This window comes from Thalia democratica, chromosome 6 (genome assembly GCF_965202585.1).
Source record: "Thalia democratica chromosome 6, ktThaDemo2.hap1.1, whole genome shotgun sequence".
Taxonomy (NCBI): domain Eukaryota; kingdom Metazoa; phylum Chordata; class Thaliacea; order Salpida; family Salpidae; genus Thalia; species Thalia democratica.
The window spans coordinates 24455261-24476504 of record NC_139170.1 but is presented as its reverse complement, the minus strand read 5'-3'; the positions used below and the strand labels follow the sequence as shown (position 1 = coordinate 24476504).

General features: G+C 23.9%; 1 protein-coding gene across 1 annotated transcript; it reads right to left on the bottom strand.

Moving 5' to 3' along the window:
• Positions 1-12694: 12694 nt before the first annotated feature.
• Positions 12695-20640, bottom strand: LOC145837888 (E3 ubiquitin-protein ligase RNF185-like). Its single transcript, XM_082945373.1, has 3 exons — positions 20475-20640; positions 15830-16013; positions 12695-13120 (listed from the first exon to the last, which is right to left on the bottom strand). Exons 1-3 carry the CDS (start codon positions 20600-20602, stop codon positions 12902-12904), a joined length of 531 nt encoding a protein of 176 aa, XP_082801499.1. The 5' UTR covers positions 20603-20640; the 3' UTR covers positions 12695-12901.
• Between the last annotated feature and the right edge of the window lie 604 nt (positions 20641-21244).

The window sequence follows — 21244 nt, the reverse complement described above, 5'->3', positions numbered from 1 at the left end:
TATAAATTATATAATAACATATAATTAATAATAAAGTATATATAAATTATAAAAGTTATTATAATAAATAAAATATATAATAATTTTTATATAACTGTAATTATTATACATTATAATAATATGCAAAATAAATTTAAAAAAATAAATTGATTTATTAAACATTTAATTGCATTAATAGTTTTTAAAATATTGCATTTTAATGACTATAATATAACAAAAATTAAATATCTCAGATTAATTTATAAAAATTAAAGCTTTAGCAGCATGGAACATTAAAACGTAAAATTAAATTAAAATATTGCAATTTATATTATACAGTTTAAATTTAATTTGCTTATAATATAATATTAATATATATAAAAAAAATATACAAATTAAAGTATCTATGAAATGTATTTAATTGATTTTTTTTTAAGTTATTAAAATTTTACTATTTTTATGTAATGCGATTTAAATTTATAGTTTTAGAGAAATGCATTAAAACTTTAGCTGCATAATACATTATATATTTGATTAAATTAAAATATTTCTGTTCAAAAATAATTTATTTATAATATAATGTTAATATGTATAAAAGATAAAAATGAATTTAATTTTACCTGGGGTACACCTTAATGAACAACTTACCATGAAAATAACAAATCAAAAATTAAAAACAACTTCTAATTAAAAACTCAATACAACTTTTCTAATTTCATCAAGAAAACAAAGTTTTTCACGTTTGAACTCAATCAAACGAAATCATCAGTGGAAAAAGTTATGTAGTTTTTTTTTAAATATAAACATGCAAGAAGGCATTAGGCTAAACTATTCATATAAAATAAAAATATATTCATATAAATATTTTTTAATTGCAATATATCATAAAACATATGCTAAAATATCTAGTCAACAAAATTAAAAAAATTGAATTAAATTTATATTTATTATAACAAGTCATTATTGATATTAAAAAATGTTTTCAAAATAACAATTTGACGTAAACTAATTTACGTTATTTGCTTATCAAATTTAAAATGTATGTTTAATATGCGTTGTATAATAATATTATATTGTTCGTTTCGTATTAACTTAAAGTGCAATATTGAGTTTTATTGCAATATGTTAATAGCAATACGATTATAAAACATTTGCAATTAAATATTTATTAGTTACATAAAATTGTATATTCATTTTGTATATAATTATTATGTTATTAGTATATTTTGTTTAAATTGCAACATTTTAGTATAATTAATTAGATAAAAAAACTTAACTTTCGTTCTATTTAAAGTGACAGAATTGAAATATGTTGTAAAAATTACGATGAATTTAATTTCTAAAATAAGAACTTTAAATTGTACATTCTTTTACATGTTAATGTAATATAAAATATATTATACTAATATGTAAACTTTAATTTTAAATTTATGATTGGTATATAAATAATTTGAATATAAATTTGAAAAATTGAATATCAATATCAAAATGTAATATGTAACTATAAATTCTCCTTTGAAAAAGTTTTGATATTGAAAAAGCGTTTTTCTCTTAAGATGGCCATAAGATAGGGGTGGGGAGAAGGCTAATTTCAGCTTGATATTGGTCAAAATCATTAATATTTCAGGAAATATTACCAATATTTTATATTTAATGTAACAAAATTGTTTTTAATATGCTAAAATCTGAATTAATAGTTTACTTTCCACATGTGATGATGTGACAAAACAGAGTGCTTGTACTCAAAAAATATTTTACACAACAAATAAGTTATGAACACAATGCAGCCTGAATTATCATGTAATAGTGTAAGGTAATTTAACTAAAAATTCCTTAGGATTAATTTTATTTTTGTACTACAAAATGTAAATTTTTATACACTTTAATTAGATTGAAAATATATCAAGTATAATTTCAGCTTGATATTAGTTCAACATCATCCTAGCAGGTAACTACTAATATTATAGTTTATAATCAATTTAATTAATTCTGGTTATGGTTAACTTTAGGTGAGCACCAATACAAAATTGAAAATATAATACATTCAATGTCTAATTGAACCATAATTTTTGACTAAAATAATGATACTTTGTTTCAAACAATTTATATAAATACATAGAATGAAAACTAAAATAAAATATTATAGACTTAAATATTTGACCAATTTTATTTAACAATATCATAATCAATATAAATTATGTATTGCTATAATCATTTTATATTGTAAAAGATAAGGAATTAAATATTTAAGTTTATTAGTTCATAATATATAAGTTTAACTTTATTCATGTATTTCTAAAAGATTAATTTTTAGCTTAAAATTGTGACTAAATAAGACATCAAATGTATTATAACTTCAGCTTGATATTGGTGTTCATCTAAAGTTAACCATAACCTAAACTCTTCCTATGTATTTATATAGCTTGATTAAAACAAAGTACCTTTTAATATTAAACATCTAAGTCTAAAATTTTTAATTTTTAGATTGAAATTATGGTAAAATAAGATATTGATTATTATTGAATTTCAGTTTAATATTGGTGCAATATAGTACTAGGCTAGGTAAATACTGGAAAATTTCCTAAAAAATTGATCTGTAGCAAAACACTTTGAAAATAGTTACTCTGACCTGCAAAAGTTTGACAAAAGTTTCTGTGAAAATTATTATTGATGTGTGGTCTGATGGCATAGGGGCCCTAACGACAACTTTAAAACTCTCTGAGTTGAACTGGAAAATTGAAACCTAGTGGTTGACACATATACAAAAAAAATTTTTGTAGTATCTAATCTATTCAGAGAATTAAAGTTATATTCAACAAATATCAAAAAAAAATGTATATAACATTTGGTTATGCTCTTCAGGTCAGCACCAATATCAAAATGAAATTTGATGTGTTATTTAACCATAGTTTTAGGCTAAAAAAACAATACTTTGTTTTAAACAAGCTATATAAATAAATAGAATGAACTAAACTAATATTAAATAAACTAGAATATTCAATCAATTATATTTTACAGTATCATAATCAATATAAATTATTGAATAGATATAAACTAATTGTAATAATTAATTATAATAAATTGTAAAATAAAAGCAATTAAATACTTTAGTTTAGTAGTTTATGATATATAGATTAATTTTATTCATGTAATTTACAAAAGATAAATTTTTATCCCAAAATTATGATTATATAAGACATTAAATGTATTATAATTTCAGCTTGATATTGATAGTCAACATAAATTCTTGTATTGAAATAATCATTAAATACTGTAAATTAAAAGCGATTAAACATTTAAGTTTTATTGGTTTAAGATAAATATGTTTAATTTTGTTTATTACTTTGCCTTAAATCATGCTTAAAAAACACATTGAATATAATACAATTTCAGATTGATATTGGTGAAACATCATTCTTGGTAATTACCAAACTGCAAATTAAAACCTAGTGGTTGACACATATACAAAAAATTATTTAATTGTATCCTATTTCGAATTTGAAACAATTTTGTGTATGTAAGTGATAATTTAGAACACTTACATATGACTTATAGTAATATTACTATAATATTAGTAATAGTAAACATCACCATAACAGATAAAAAATTAGTAAAAACTAAACACAATATTTAAAACTCTTGTGTATAGCTATTTGTTTCTTATTTCTGTTTTTTTGTTAATTTCTAATTATTTGAATTTTGAGCACCTTTCTCTAGCTTGCATTTTTTCAACTGAAAGCGCAGTGTATTACTGACTAAAACTAAAAACAGACTGCGGGTACCCTTTAGTTGCCTGTAATTTGTATTGAAACTTTCAGTAATAAATTTGTTTTGTATATAATTTTTGATTATTATGGTTTTTTATGCTACATTAAAGTAAAAAGTATAGTTTTCCTTTTTTTTTGTTGTTCACTGAAAACGATAAAAATACAAACTATTATGTAAGAAGTATTTTTACTAACGACGCTATATTCATATGTTAAATCTTTTCGATGTTTTTTGAAAATTAACTTATAAATAACTTGTCTAATTATTCAGCGATAAGTTATAAAAGCTTTTTAAAATGTTATATTCCTAAAACCTTCTTAAACTATCAAAATCTTTACATTTCTGCTTTGAATACAAAAATATATTTTTTAAAGTCCATAGTTTTACAGTTCTTGGTTTCCACAGCAAAACAAACTCTAAATAAACTTTCTGAAAACATTTTTTGTAAACAATCTAAGCTTTCTTTATTAAATTTATATTAAAAGTATTTTAGATTCAAAAAGTATATTTTTAGCAGCATTATGATTTTTATTTAATAATAATACTTGTTAAAAAATAATAGATTCATTTAAGAACTAAACAAAATGCCAAAAAAAAAAATCATAATTGAGTCGACTTTGTGATGAGGAGCTATTTATTAAAACAGCTAACATTATTTCTTATATAAGTATATTTATGGAAAAAGGTTGTCATTTGTTACAAATTTATTAACATGTGTGTGATTTAAAAACATTTCCATCTGTTGAAATTTTAACTGAGCATGTTTGTTAATTCTTTTAACCAATGTTTATAAAATTTCTAAAGTAGTTTTAAACTTTTATCTTAATATTAGATTTCTACAATTTAAACATAAATTAATAGTATTTGACTAAAGGTATAAAAGAATGTTTAGATATTTAGTAGTTGTATATATATTTAGTTTTGTGTATTTATGTTAAATATTTTTTTCAATTTTTAAGATTTCGAATTTTCTCTTTTATACTTTTGTTAAGTTAACTTGATAAAACATATTTGAAGACATTTTATAAATTTATAAACAGGTGAAATGTTATGACAAAGAATGTTCTTTTAGTGATACTTTGGATGAGTAAGTAAGTGTACGTTTTATAGTTTGTATATGTTTAAATGTATTAAGAAGAACTTTATTTTTATTTTATTAGGTCGTTTAAATTTATTTAATATTTGATCAAAGAAGTACATTTTTGGTGTTCTTTTTATGGTCATGTTTATAAAGTGATCAAACATATTAAAAAATTCTACTGAAGTAGTTAATTTTTTAAGAGTTTTGTGTTGAAGGGGTGAAAGTCTCAATCAAAAATTTCTTCTTGTGTTATTTTTTTCAATTTTGGATGTTATTTGTTACTTCTGAAAACAAATTAAGTCTCTTAAAATGTAATTTACTGTTTAAAGCATTTTTTTTTCAATTGCTTTAAAAGTTTCATTAAATGTTAAGTCAACTTTACATCGACAAAAAAATTTTACTGGTGTTTATTTTTCTCTTTATTTTTACTAAACTATAGCTACTTAAATTTTGTTTATTTTAAATTCATTGATTTTTAAATGCTCAACTTTGATTGATTTTAATAATTAAGTAAAACAAACCAATTTCCAACTAACTTATAGTTAATAAAAGCTTAGTTTTTTAATTTATTTTAAAGCCGGTTGGTAGTAAACTATTTATAACATGTAATTTGATTTTTTCTATCTCAGAAAAAAAAAAACTAAAAGAAGCAATACTTTTTAAATATTATACTTTATTTTAAAGCTAAATATGTAATGTAAAAGAACTAAATAATTTTAGTTTTTTATTTACTAAATCACTGCTTAACACGTCAAACTTGTTATAAACAGTTTTTTCTTTTCAAAACTTGCAGTTTACAAGTAGCAAAAATTTCTAAAATATCAAGTTTTATTGAAGCTTTATGTAACTACTTTCTCATTACTCAATTTACTCTTGTTACTACTTTCTTCAAGCATGACGAGCTTATAGTACTTAAATTATGGCAACACTGCCTGACAGTTTTCTGACCGCTGCATCTGAACATTAAAATAGATTTTGTTAATCTTTTGGGATATAAGTTTTGGTGTACTTTTTAATTAATTATTCTACTGTAATGTTTGCATATAAATAGTTTAATTAATGTAGGATAGTATAAACGTTATACTATTATTTGAAAAACAATTTTAAAGTAGTATAAATATTTAAAAAAATCGATAATGAAATATTACATTTCAAAAATTAACACCCTAAAGAAAACGCCCTTACCATTTTTATACAACATTTTTGACTCTTTATATAAGAATTCTCTAAAAAAAAATTTTTATTACAAAAAATTACTTTATTTTGTTAACGTTATTTTTGAAGAAAATACGTCAGAAAATAAAAATCAAGAATTGCAAAACTACAGACCTTGATAAAGACGCCCATACCATTTTTTAAGTCCATATTTGACGCTTTATATGAGAACTCTCCGAAACTATTTTTTATGACGAAAAATGACTTTTTTTGTGACGTAATTTTTAAACAAGATACGTCAAAAATTAAAAATCAAAGACTGAATTGCAAAACTACAGACCTTAGGGAAGACGCCAGTACCTCTTTTAAAGACCAACTTTGAATCTTCATATGAGAATTCTCCGAAACTATTTTTTTATGACGAAAAATTCCTTTTTTGTGACGTCATTTTTGAACAAAATACGTCAAAAATTAAAAATCAAAGACTGAATTGCAAAATTACAGACCTTGGGAAAGACGCCCATACCATTTTTTAAGTCCATATTTGACGTTTTATATGAGAATTCTCCGGAACTATTTTTTTATGACGAAAAGTGACTTTTTTTTTGTGACTACATTTTCAACAAAATACGTCAAAAATTAAAAATCAAAGACTGAATTGCCAAACTACAGACCTTAAAGAAGACGCCAATATCTCTTATAAAGACAAACTTTGACTCTTTATATGAGAATTCTCCGAAACAAAATTACATCGAATACTTGGCGAATACTACACTAAATGCTGCAACGTCAACTGAAGAGAGTTTATTTCTTGAGTTGCCTTCGATATGAAGACTTTTATTTTTTAAACGTATAGTCAAAAAAAAAGTGTTCTAAGTTTTGAAGCTAGGAAGTTGATTAAACTAATTAAAATCAGTAGTATAAAATAATTTACTAACAAAGCATTGATCAAATTTTCAAACGACTGAAATGCAAAAATACTTACCTTTTAAATACCATTTTAAACTTAATAGTAAATACATTTTTCATTTTCAAAACTTTTATAAAACTTAAAGCTTTTCGAATCAACGTTATTCTTTATAATAGGTTAAATGAATTGTTAAGCAATTTAAAAAATTGATATAAAATTTAAACTAATTATTGACGTAGTTGAACAAAGCTATAAAAAAAGGCTTGAAAAATAAACATTGATAACAATAATTCACTTAATATGTTGTTAGTAGGGCTATTTCTCCATTTCCAGAAATTGCGAATTAAGTTTTGGCTTTAAATTTTTAATAAGCATCGATTCCAAATTATGATGCTCACCTCGGGCACACCTTTTAAGGACTTTGAAAATAGGGTCCGATTGTAACATTACGGTGTTTCCTCTATAATTTGCTAAGTCAGCAAAAATAAAAGTTTTTTTTTTTTAATTTATACCCTTTTCCCAAACGCACTTTACCCAAACATATTAAGTATTTATCAAAAAAAATTTAACAACTTTAAATAAAAACGTGTAAAAAAAACTTTTTTATTGCTGACTTTACAAATATTAGGGGAAACAACGTTACGTTACAACAAGACTCTTGAAAATATTATCGGTATTGGAGTTTTGATATTGTATAAAATGGTGTAACTGCTATGAAAAGCACTGCGTTTATATATTCCTTTGTTTTCAGCAACTCTTCTAATTTGACGCGAGGTCTACCTAATGTAGGAGATGCTCTGATCTACAGAGCAGGTATACTTATACTTTCGGCTCAAACATTCCAGAACATTTGCTTTTAATGTTTAATTCGTTTAATTCGACCTCAAGTAGGAGATCTCAGATTTCCGATGGTACCTCCAGATTTGCCGAACTTAAAAAAACAGATATTAAGGTCTAAATGTTAAGGCACTGTTCATTCGCTATGTACTTTATTTTCAACATATTCAAATTTTTTAACGACCTAATTGTCAATCTACTTTCGATCTATGTTGTTTATTTGTATTAAAACAGCAAAGTTAACGGTTTAAAAATACAGAATTATTTTTTATACCATTCTATAAACACTAATGAAAATTGTTAAAATATATTTTTTGTAATTCTAAAAGTTTGGTAATGAATACATTTTTATAATTTTACACTCTCAAAATGTTCTAAAAAAAGCTCCTTAAAAAAACCCTATTTGAATGTCTTTGAAGTATATATCATTATCTTAAGTTGTTATAACGGTATTCTCAGATTCTCAGGATTATTATTCTAAATATAAAAGTAGATAACATATTTTTTAAATTTATTTTTCATAGAATTAAACACTAAGATACTTTTTAAAAGATCTTTAAACAAACCTAACCGTGCATTGACTTTTTCTAAATATAAAATCACAAAAACGCTATTAAAATGTTTAAAAAAGGCTTCTTCAGAAATAATTCATTAGAACTTTTTTCAAAAATAATTAGCTTTTTTGTAGAGACGTTTAATTGCTGCTTTAGTGTATTGTTACTGAATAAATTACACTTATGTTTCTGAACTATAAATAAACTGTGAAATTCTGAACTGTGAAAAACACATTTAAACTTTAAACACTGTTAGATAGTTGTGAAACAAAACCTAACCTGACACGTTTGTAATACTAATAATATAATAATTAATAACTTAAATATAAAGTATTCAGTCAAAATAAAAATGTTCGAACTAATTTACATAAATTTTATTACCTAACTATAGTAATGTATGTTTTAACGTTTTTTAGTGTAGGGATGGGCTCATTTGGAAGCGGGCCGTATGTAGAAAAGTTTGTTTCTTTGCAAGTCAGTGCATTCTACTTTAAATTAATTTTAAAAAAAATGCCAATTTATTTATTTTGTTTAGACAAAATTCTATCTATATATCTTTTTTACTATATCTAGTTTAGTCTCCCGTAAATTGTAGTTAAGAACTTTTTGCTATTATTTTATAATTGCAGAATATCTAGCTAAACTTTCAATTTTGGTTTAGTAGGCAAGAATTATTTACATGCTTGGGAGTCGTAATTTTATCTTTAGCGGCCTGTGTTCCAATCTAATTTTGTAAACACTGGCTAGCCACATCTGGCCCACAATACAGTAATTACTTAAATTGTGTATTCGTATTAATATTTTGTAGTAAAAACTATAATTTACTTCGTTGTTTTATCTAGTTCTAATGGTGTTTTTTTTTTTACGAGGTTTGCCAATCTTTAAGTCGAAAAAATTGTGATGAATGAAAAAAATGAGTGACCAAAAACTACTTCAAGTCATCCTGAGTTATAAAAAAATTTTGACTCTGGGCAAAATGCTTATACCTTATGCTCATTCTTCTTCAAAATAACAAAATAAAGGTTGCATGCGTAAGCTTCTGCATTAATGTTCACTAAACTTATGATAAATACTGTTTAAAAGATTTAACTTTGTAAGTCTAAATCAATTGACGTTAAAAGACAAAGTTTTTGGATTATTTTATGTAATCATTTTAGTTAACATAATATATGATAGAAAATAGTTTGAATTTTATTTTGACACTTTAGTTGACTAACTTTAATCTTACCACATAAATTACACACTTGAATGCATATTTACTAGCTTAGTGTTAATTAAACAGTTTAATATAACTAATACCATTGTAAAAACTAACTAAGATTTAGAACAAAATTTTCAATAGAATTTTAAAGAATAGTTAAGAGCTAGCCGCAAGACTTTAAAAAGTCTTTTTAAACTATGTTCTTGAACAAATTTAGATATATAAAACAACAAAATATTGAAACAGGCTCAACTAAATCTCATTCTTGATCTAGAAAAAAAATCTGTCCTGAGATTTAAAATCTTTAAACTATCCGGAGACTTAAATAAATAGTCAAAATATCCTGTGATTGTGGTAACCCTGTTTTATTATAAATGAAAGGAATAAATAAAGTGGTATATTTTAATTTGATTTAACAGTAAAAGTTTAACACTGTTGAAAGGTTCTGAGTCAATTTCTGACAGTAATTTCTTTGTCAGATGGAATTTTTAACAAGATTGTAATTACCTAATAATTGTAATTTTAGCACGTTGTTCTAGTGCATTATAACTATAAAGATAATTACTTTTTTTTATTTAATCACAACTTTAGTGATAACGTACTAAACTGTGTTACTGACAAAAACTACATTGAAAGTGTTAGACCTTTTCTTTTATTGGTTTGTTACAATACTCAATCAGTTTTATTTACTATACATAAAAGATAAATGTAGTATTGATTCTATAATTAGATATTTTTTTATAAAATTAATCACGAAAATACTTTTTAAGTTTCTACCAAGTGTTTATTAAAAAATATTCTAATTAGTATTGATAATTTGTTTATTACCTAGTTGTTGTTTTGTTGAGATATTATGACATTGTTTTGTTGTACTTTATTTGATAATATTTCAACGTTATTTTTATTAACTTAAATAGTAACCAAGTAATCATAAAGTAATGAAGAGAATAATAAACGAAAAGACCAATTAGTAACAGTTTAAATCATTTAAGTTTACTTACGTTATAATTGATCTACATTAAAACTAAACAAAATAAAAACAATTCTTAAAAAGTATAACAAAAATAAAGAAACAGTCAAGTTAATTTTTTTTTGCTTACATAAGCAGGTTTCCTTAACAAAATACAAACGACTTTTAATTTAATAAAATCGAAATCATTACTATAGGTTTTAATAATTTTTAATCTATTTAGATTATAACTGTTTGCACAAATTGAATTCTTAACCAAATGTTCTGTAATAGATGAACGTTTCGATGCATTTAAAACCTTGACAGGTATACCATCTTTCTTATCTGAAAAGCAAAAATTTTCTACACTCCTATACTCTTTTCCTTAGATGTATTGTTGCTAATCCAATATAACTTGCTTTACAACAGCAGCTGTATTGGTAAATTAACATACTTTTATTTAAGTTTGATACTGGATCCTTACCACCTAGTGTTGATAGTGGTTTAGAGGTAAAGATAATTCTAGGGTTTGCTGCATAATAAGTATTACTTATTAATTGTCTAATTTTTTTTCTAACATTTCTGAGCCTTTACTAATAAATGGAATTTTTAAAGTAACTACACACTTTTCCGGTCTTATTGTCTTTATTCTATCCAATTTTTTTAAATATAAATTAATTTTTTTGTTAACTAACATTTGTGGGTAACCGCTTTTATTTAATAGTAACTTGATGTTTTATTTCACTTATTAGCAACTCTGGGAAACAATTTTTGTAAGCACGATGACACAAAGTTCCAATTAAATTTACTTTTCTCTTTAAACTACAGTTTAATTGAAAATTTAAATAACATCCTGTAAAAGTTTTCTTTTTGTACACCGAAGTTAAAATTCTATTTTATTTTGTTTTTTTTTGCAAATAGTTATAATCTAAACAGATTTAAAATTATTATTATTTGTAGTAATGTTTTCGATTTAATTCAATTAGGAGCCATTTGTATTTTGTTAAGGAGACCTGTTTTTTGAAGCAAAAAGATTTTGACTATGTTTCTTTATTTTCGTAATACTTTATAAGAGTTGTTTAAATTTTATTTAGTTTTACTGTATATCAATTATAACGTAAGTAAACTTTAATGATTTAAACTGTTACTAATTGCTTTTGTCGTTTATTAATCTCTTGATTACTTTATGATTATTTGGTTACTATTTAAGCTTGTAAAATATTTTTACTTGTTAGCTTTGTACTCTACTGATGAAAATTGCACGAAATAAATTTAATTTTACTAAAAATGTGTGTCTTGTATTTCTTATTGTATAATTACTGGTCACATACGTTCCAATATTCATTTTATTATACTAAAATTTGTTATCAAAAACGTAATAAACCACGTTTAAAAACTCATATAGTGTTTTTATCAGAAAACTATAATTTAACTATTTTTTAATTTGTTTATTTTTAAAAATATTTTATAGGTGTTTTGTTTAAAAAGTAAATAATATTGATTTTGCTATTAGATGAACTTTTAGTAAAATAAATTCACTAAAATACTATTAATCTGTTCATTCAAAATAAATGTTCTAATTTATATATTTTTTTATTACCAAGTAGTTGTTGTGTTGGATTATTTTAACGCATTAGTGTATTTAAAAAAAAGATAACAATATTACTTTTCTTACCCAGTTTTTTAGTGAAACTTGACTTTTTAGTAAAAGTAATGCTTAAAGAACGTTGAAAAGTACTGTAAAAAGTTTCTAATAGAAAAAAGTTTAGTTTTTTTTTTAATTAACATTTCTATTGCCTAAGTAGTTGTTATGTTAGTCCTGGACAAGTTGTTAAAGGTATCCAAGTGATGTACGACTCGATAACCGAAAGGTTTTTTCGTACACCAGGTCCTGAATCAAATAATTTGAGGGCTTTTTTTGTCGCTCAATAAACACTACTTACGATGTTTAAACACTTTATTGACGTATTTTAACCAAAAACAATTTATGTACTTTTTTATACTAAGATATTTTAAAAATGTACTACGATATTTTAAAAAGTCATAAACAGTGTTTCTTCAAAAATCTACGACTTAAATTTTTATATTTTAATTGGTATGTTAAAATGTTCTAATAGTGTTCTCGTTTTTAGTTATTAACATGAATTGGTAAAAACTTGAAATTTTAGTATAAGTAAATACTAAATTTTATTAAATAAGAATTTAATTAATTACTTAATATTTTTACTTAGTTTTTAAATTAAATTGTTCTACATGAGTTTTTTGTTTTTATTCTAAATGAAAAGCAAAAATTACATGATTTTGTTAAAAACGGATTTTATAGTAAAATTGAGAAACTAAAAAGTTTCAGCAAAAAGTTTCTTTTAAATAAACATACATAAATCTAATTTTCCATTGAATTTTATCTGTAGAAAAATTACGAATAACAAGTTTAAATTGTTAGTTTTTACTAAAGAATAAAATTTATTTAGTAAAACATCATAAACATAAACAACACAATTGCAATCCATAAAAAGAATTTAGACATAGCCTCACTCTCCTGATAGAATGGTTGTCCACGTGCAGGTGCGGGTCTTCCGATGTTAAAGTTCAGTAATCCGCCAATAACAGAGAACGGAAATGCACCAATCCCAAAACTCATATGTACTCTGTGACTATCACCAAAACTAAACCCACCGAAATTTCTCTTTAAAAATCAAAAATAAGTTTATTAATTTCAAATTTATTATATCATTATATTTAAAGTGAAATATTGATTTTACTTGGTTTTAACATTAATATATAATTTAAAACATGATAAAGTAGTGATGTATTTGTTGATCAGTTACTACTTAACTTTAATAAAAAAAGATTTATTTTTGTTACATTACGTAAAAAAATAAATTCATTATGCAGATAGAAGTACATAATTATTTTCTAAGTATTTAAGTTTTTCAAAATACATTAAGTTAGCTAAAGAAAAAAAAAAATTTTGTGTTGGAAATAATTAATAACAGTTTGCTTATATTTAATACTTTAAAGTTGTTTAAGTTAAAACTAAAACTTATTATGATATAACACTATTAAAAAAATCAAGGTGTCCGTTTGATGGCCTGCTAACGCCGGCAAAATAGGTACTGCCTGAGAGTCACCTGCAACTCCAGCAGTTGCAGGGCGTCGGCAGGTACCCTTTTGTACGAATCTCTTAAAAAAGTGTCTCTTACTCATTTTACTAATCTTTATAGAGCCCTGTCTTAAAATACTTAATTTTGCACCTAATTTATTTATATAACTTAATAAATCAGTACCTAAATATCACGATTTTATTAGTAAGTACCAATATATGTTAATATTATCAATATCTACCTAAATGTCTAAATATCACAATTTCACAAGTAACTATGAGTACATGCCAATATCAAAAAATTTACCTAAATGTCTAAATATCACAAGTAATTATGAATATATGCTAGTATCAAATGAACTACCTAAATATCTAAATATCACAACTTAATAGTAATTATGTATATATGATAATATGAAAATTTCTTACTCTACTTAATTTAAAAAGTCACTCTTCCATGGCAAAAATATATTTTAATTTTAACTTGAAATACTTACTAGCTTACAATTTACTTAAACAAATAATTTGTACATCTATTGACCACTTAAAATATATAGAAACCATACACTTACTAACTTATCTATTTACTTTAACAAATAGTTTGTCTATTTATAGACCTTTAAGTAATTTTAAGAACTATATACTTACTGATTTTACTATTTACTTAAATAACTAATTTGTTAATTTATTAAACAATAAAAAATATTTAAGAATCATATACTCACTCACTTTACTGTTACTTTAATAACTAGTTAAATTATTAATTACTAAATTTTCCTTAATAACTATGAAATTGCTTGTAAGTTTAAATGTTTATTACAACAATGAAAGAAAAATTAAAAGTAACAAAAAATAAGACTTACAAGACAACTTTCCAATACATATGTCAACCAAGATAAATTTCCAAAACCTACTTAAACTTTAACACCAAAACTCTAGATGAAACTCTGTCTCGAAAAATGTTTATGTTTTTTAAACCATAGCTTGTTTGGGGAAACGTAACTATTAGTTTTTACATAAAAAAAGCGGAATTAACTATTTTGTATTTAACATGAATGGTCGAACGTTACAAAGGTATGTTATACTTTAAGATAACATTGTTTTTTTATATATAATAGTTAACTAGAATAATAAAAATTTGCATAATTTTAACTGAATTTTAAAGTTTTAATTTATTATAATAATTTTACAGAATTTTATTTGTGATACATAAACTAATTTTTTATATCACAAAATTTTGGAGTTAAATTCTATATCTAGTAATGATATAAATGTATAACTTATTAACTTTTTCAAAATAATAAACCGGTTTAAAACCAAGTGCAAATGTACTGCGATTGCGTTTTTCATTTTCAAAATTGACTATTAGTTATTTTGGCTATCTTCATTAAGGCATATTTTTTTATGCCATTATATAATAAGCACTAGGACTAAACTTTTGTTAATGGTCGTGCAGTGCAGTCTAATGCTTATTTTATAATTTGAAAACAAAGATAAAGAAAAAATTTATTAGAAAAAATACGCAATAAAAAATTCTTTTACCTAAGACTGTAGTAAAATAATGTGTTTTGTCTACGTTTTTATTAGTGTGGTAAAGTTCGTAAACGGTTATAAGTTATTATTTAAATAATAAGTTTATAAGTAGTAACGGAAAAATATTCTTCGTTTTAAATATAAAACAGACAACTTTTAGAAACTTACAATAGGCTTGCAGCAGTTGTGAATAATTGAGAGTGTATCAATTTTGCATGTTACTCAGTACTTTAAAAAAGAATAAAATGTGAAAATTTTGCATTGACATAAACTTATATTTTTTAAAAGTATCTAATAACTGTTAATAACAATTATGCTTAAAGTTATCTTATCAATCATTTGTGTTTAAATATATATGGTGTTTATAGATTATAGTTTTATTAAGGTTTGTATGTGTGTAGTGTTCTTTTTATTTGGTTTAAATCTGTTTTAGTTCACGTTATAAAATTTTTATCACTATACTACTAGAAAATGATAGCTTTTATAATAGGGCACGCAGAATCAACACAGATCCCTATACTTCTACCCTCATATATCCCCTAAATTATCCTACAAACACCGTAGTGGTTACACAAAACCTAAATAAGTTTAAATAACTTACTAATAAACCTGTCTTAATTGTTAGTACAATAAAATGTACAAATTTTTTCGTCTTCCAGTTCCTAAAGCAGTTTTTAACTAAAGCGTTGTAAACTCTTACAATGTGTGTTAGAGAAACAAGTAGACAAAAAATCAGCAGTCAATTTAACAAAAACAAACTCTAGTTTCAGGTTCAGGACGCTGAGCTTGTGGTCTGGGAGGTGTTTTGGTTCTTGGGTCAGTGGAATTAGCGCTGCCACGACCGTAAAGAGGAATAACCTTGTCACAACTGATACCAGCTTTACAAACTGGACAGGTCTGATGATTCGGTTTGGTTTCTAACCATTGATTCAGGCAAGGCCAACTGTTAAGGATTACAAAAAACTTATAAACAAAATTTTTCCCAATAGTTGAAATATATCTATTAAAATTGTAATAGTACATATAAAAAACGATTTAACTGTTTAGTAATTTAAATACATTAAGCATTTAAATTTACTAACATACGAAGATCTAACTTAAATAACCGCCGACGGCTATAACTATAACAGCTGACGGCAGTCGTATAACCAAGCAAATATCCTGATTCGTTTAAAATTATAAAACATTGTGTAATTTTTTTGTGAATGCATTAAGTTTGTGGACGGCAAGCTTTTAGCTAAAATCCAGCTTCAGCAAAAAAAAAAATTAGCATTTAAAAAATTATACTTAGGGTTGCCACATGTTTTTAGCAAGTTTTCTCCAGCTTTTCAAAATTTCTATCAGGTTTTAAAAATTACACGTTTTAGGGTTGATTTTTAGTTTAAAATTAAGTTTAAGATAAAAACTGTGTTAAATAGTATAACGACATTGAAAATATATCTTAAAGCTTCTTATATATGTTTTTTTAATAAAAAAGATCTGATGATGACAAAAAAAATTATCTATACGATATCCAATTAAATTAAACACTATTCTTTCTTTATTACACTAACACATGTTTCTGTGTGTTAACGGGTTAACACACTTCAACGGAGCTCTGTAAAAAATTACTGTAAGGAAAGAACAGAAGCTAAAGATTTTAATTTATTAAAAATAAGTACTATAGACTATTGCAGATAAATGGTTAATAATAGATACAATACATAATATTAAATCCAACTGTTATAAAACTGTATAATATTTGATAATTAACTGTCTAAATTAGATAAAGTAAAGTAAAATAGAAAACAAAATAACAAATCATAATATAAAACCACTTACATGAAAATCAAGAAACTACAGATTCAAAATATTTAAACCTTACTAATCATTGAAAAAAACATATAATAATTATGTTACAATTTTACGCTTTTAATATCCCCATTTAAAACAGTTCGATTAACTATAAAGTAAATAATCTATTCTTTATGTTTGGAATAAATAGTAACGCTCTTTAATTTTAAAGAGCTTTTTTGCTATTATTTTTATATAATAAGTTATCCTTTTGTAAATGAAAGAAATAAATCAACAAACATTAACAAGGTTGCCACTTTTTTTTTCAAAAATTTTCCAGGTTTTTCTAATTTATTTCTGGTTTTCTAAATTTCTTTAAGGTTTTTCAGATTTTTCATCCAGGTTTTTGAAAGCACATCTTTTTTGATAACTTTGAGTAGTAACATATTGTTTAGTTAAAAAACTACTGTTCAAAAGATATAAATTACTTAATATTTAGAGTAAGTATTGCAACTTATTCTATTATGTTGGAACCTGTACTAAATTCTTATAAGATGGTTGTTCAAAAGCCGTTATGTTGGTTTAATACAAATAGCTAAAAGTCTACTTAAATTTATCTTAGTTTGAACGTGTTATCTTTTATTAGTTCTTGTTTAAATATTTTTATAAATGATTATTTGATATTTTATAAGTACTGTCAGCTTTGTCTTCCTGCAACCAAGCTTTGTACTGTGGATTATCCAACTATGCATGACGGAATTTAAAACCTACTAATTTTACTTTGTCTTTTGGCATTGTAATTGATAAACTTTAAATACTCACTTAACTATATAATTGTGAAAAAAAACTTTTGTTATGTAAAAAACTAAATAAATTTTATAAAAAAAATAATAGGTTGTAAATTATAAAAAATACTACTGTCTCACAAAACTTTTTAAGTATTTTAAATTATTTACTGTCCTTCAAAACGCTGACGTCTCACTTAATATTTTATTCCTTTAAAAACAAAAAATACATATAAATATAACTATTTCTAATTTTTTACCTGTGACTTAACAAATATATTTTTTTAATTTACAGTGTCTTGATATTAGTAATAAAATTTATGAAAAAGTTATCAACAGAACCTAATTCGTAGGTAAAGATAACATTAAAAAATAAACAACACCTACATTTAAAAAATTAAAATCCTTAAATCTAAAAGTAACTTTTAAAACAATTTAAATTCTAGAGAAAGATACTTAAGAATGTTTTGAATAAAAAGATAGAAACTATTTTAACTATTTGTAAAAATTTTATAACATTTTGTTACAAGTACAAAGTAATGTTTTTATTTTTTTCCTAATGACTTCCACTCACTAACAATATCAACAATTAGCTAAAACTACAGATTTATAAGTCATAAATACTATAAATATTTTATTTTTTTATATATTATAAAAATTAACAAAAACTCAAACCTAAACCAGGTTTTTGTTCAAAATTCCAGTTTTTTTCATAATTTCTCAAATTCCAGGTTTTTTTAGCCTAAATTGTCAAATTGCAGGTTTTCCCAGGTAAAGTGGCAACCCTGCATTAATTACTGAATTAATAAATTAATCAATAGTTAAGGCAATTAAAACTATAATACTTCAGATGATATATATTTGTAAAATGTTTTTAATGGTTAATCTAAATTATAACAAAAGTAAAGTTAGATAAAACTTGAAAACAAATTAAAGTTAAATTAAAAAAACAAAGCACAAAAAAACTTAAATTGTTAATAAGCTTTCAAAGCCCTTGACCAATAATTAAATTACAGTGCTATACTTGAAACACCACAATTTCAACTGCATATATATTGCATATTAAGTAAGATAATTAAGGGCATAGTTTAATTAAGGGTCCACCTTGATTTTTACAAGTTGGTCTTATTTTATAGAGTTTTATCTGAGCTATCAGACATTTTTAACCGCAAAAATTAAAAGTATTTATTGAGATATGAGCAGTCAAAGTCGGTGACCTCAATAGGTTCTTAATGGAAGGCGCAAACTAAAAACACAAAAAAAGACCATTTCACTAAAAATCTATCTCCTCCTTCATTTTTGAAGCAATTTTTTTTAAATTTTCACAGAAAGTGTATTATTAAATTTTAAAAAGATTAGTGTAGAATTATTTTAATTTTGAAAAATAAAATTTTTATTAAAAAAAACAACCTATTTTTTGTTTTTTTTTTATCTAAAATATTTATGTTATAATATTTTTAAAATTCCAACATTCAAAGTCTTTTTAACTATAAAAGGAATGTTTCCTGAAAATTTGAGGTCACTATCTCAAAAAATGAAGGAGAAGATAGGTTTTTAGTGATTTTTTTTAAATTTCCGAGAAAATTGACCCCAAAAAACTTGCGGTTCATACGTTTGTATCGGAAACTTTATATAAAAAGCTCAATATCTCAAAAGTTAAATAACATTTTTTAGTTCTATAAAAACTGGCTTTTAGTTTGTACTTTAAGCTTTCATATAAGATACAATGTTATTTTTAGTAAAAAAAAAATGTCGGACCCCCCCTATGCCCTTAATTAATGCTTTGGAAAAAAGCATTTGGTCATTATGATTAAAAAGATATTATACAGATGCTATAAATATAAAATAAATTAAAAAATGTAATAAATTACAAATTTGTGTTTAATATGAATATATAAATGTAAAACATAAAACAACAAGGTGCTTAAATGCTAGGTAAAAACCTGCAGTAAAAATCCTCTAGCCGATCTATTGGGCGTAGTAGGTAAAAAAGCACGGTTTATCTTACAGATTAGATTTTTTATTTAAACATAAAAAGTATCAATAAAAATACAAAAAAAGGTTTAAGGGCATAGGGGGTGCAACATTTTTTTTTTACTAAAAATAACATTGGATTTCAAACGGTTAAAAATGTCTGATAGCTCAGACAAAACTCAATAAAATAAGAACAACTTGTAAAAATCAAGGTGGACCCCCCCCCCTATGCCCTTAATTTTAATAAGTTTTTATTTTTTAACTAGATAAATTTATACATGTGATTTATTTAAATAAGGACTGCCTAAAAAAATTTAAAAAGATTCATTATAAAATAAAAGAAAAGATAGATTTTTTGTGAAATAGTTTTCTTTTGCACTTTTGTATTACATATTTTATAAACAGCTTATTGAGCTCACAGACTTTGATTGCTAGTATCTCAAAAATTACTTTTAGTTTTGTGGTAAAATGTATCTGATAGCTAAAACAAAACTATATAACATAAGATCAACTAGTAAAAAAATAAGATGTATACCCTATGTTTTTAAGAAAGTAAACTTTAGTATGAAATTTAATTATAAACAATAAAAGGGTAGATCATGCCAATTCAATCACAGACCACAAGTTTCGGTAAACGTTACAAAAAACTTTTTACTTTAGACCTAACATATATTTAAAAACAACACTCTCAGCTTTTCTTCAGTAAAAGCATTTACTAAATGGTCTGGAAGATAGGTCCAAATATTACTCAATAACAAATTAAATGTTTGAGTTTTAAGCCATCTACATATGTAGTTTTAAATTTAGTCATTAAATTTATTAATTATGTTGGTTTTTTTTTTAGTAAACTTATTTTTCAATCATAAACAAACCAAAACAAGTGACCACAATAGCTTATGACAGCATCTTTAGCAGTATCTAAACAAATATTACATTCAAATTGAGCACTACCAGGTTCTGAATTTTCTTGCTGTTGATTCTGTTCTGCTGTTTCAGCCATTTTAAAGTCTTTATATTTTTTTATAAACAAACTAAACTGAGCCTATAAGATAAAAACTTGGTAAAACAACTATTTAGGATATAAGATAACTTATAAGTTAAGGGCATAGGGGGGGGGGGTAAACACCCTTTTTTGGTTTTTTATCTTATTTTATATAGTTTTTACTAAGCTAAAAAATGCTTTTTACAGATTTTAAAAATTCAAAATAATTTTTGAGATATAGCCGGTCAAAGTTGGAGGCAACAATAGGAACCTTATGGGAGGCGCAAACTAAAACGGCAAATAACTAGAAATCACTAAAAATCTATCTCCTCCTACGTTTTTCGAGATAACTACCTCAAATTTTTAGGAAATGTTCCTTGCAATATTTAGAAAATTCTGTCGGAACAAAATTAAAAAAAATTAAAAAATAAAAATTTTATAACAAAAAAACTAAAGAAAAATTGTTTTTTTTGTTTATTTTTTATAGAAAATTTTTATTTTTTGATTTTCTTAAAATTCCTTCCGACAGAATTTTCTAAATATATCAAGGAACATTTCCTGAAAATTTGAGGTATTTATCTCAAAAAACTTAGGAGAAGATAGATTTTTAGTGAAATAGTCTATTTTTGCTGTTTTAGTTTGCGCCTCCCATAAGGTTCC

Bases quoted from the DNA above. Each gene is read 5' to 3' on its own strand.
- LOC145837888 (XM_082945373.1), bottom strand. From the start codon at position 20,602: ATGGCTGAAACAGCAGAACAGAATCAACAGCAAGAAAATTCAGAACCT. The intron at 16,014-20,474 runs GTTTGTTTATGA...AATCCTTAACAG, and splicing joins TATTGTGGTCACTTGTTTTG to TTGGCCTTGCCTGAATCAAT. The intron at 13,121-15,829 runs GTTTGTTTTTGT...TGATTTTTAAAG, and splicing joins GTCCTGAACCTGAAACTAGA to AGAAATTTCGGTGGGTTTAG.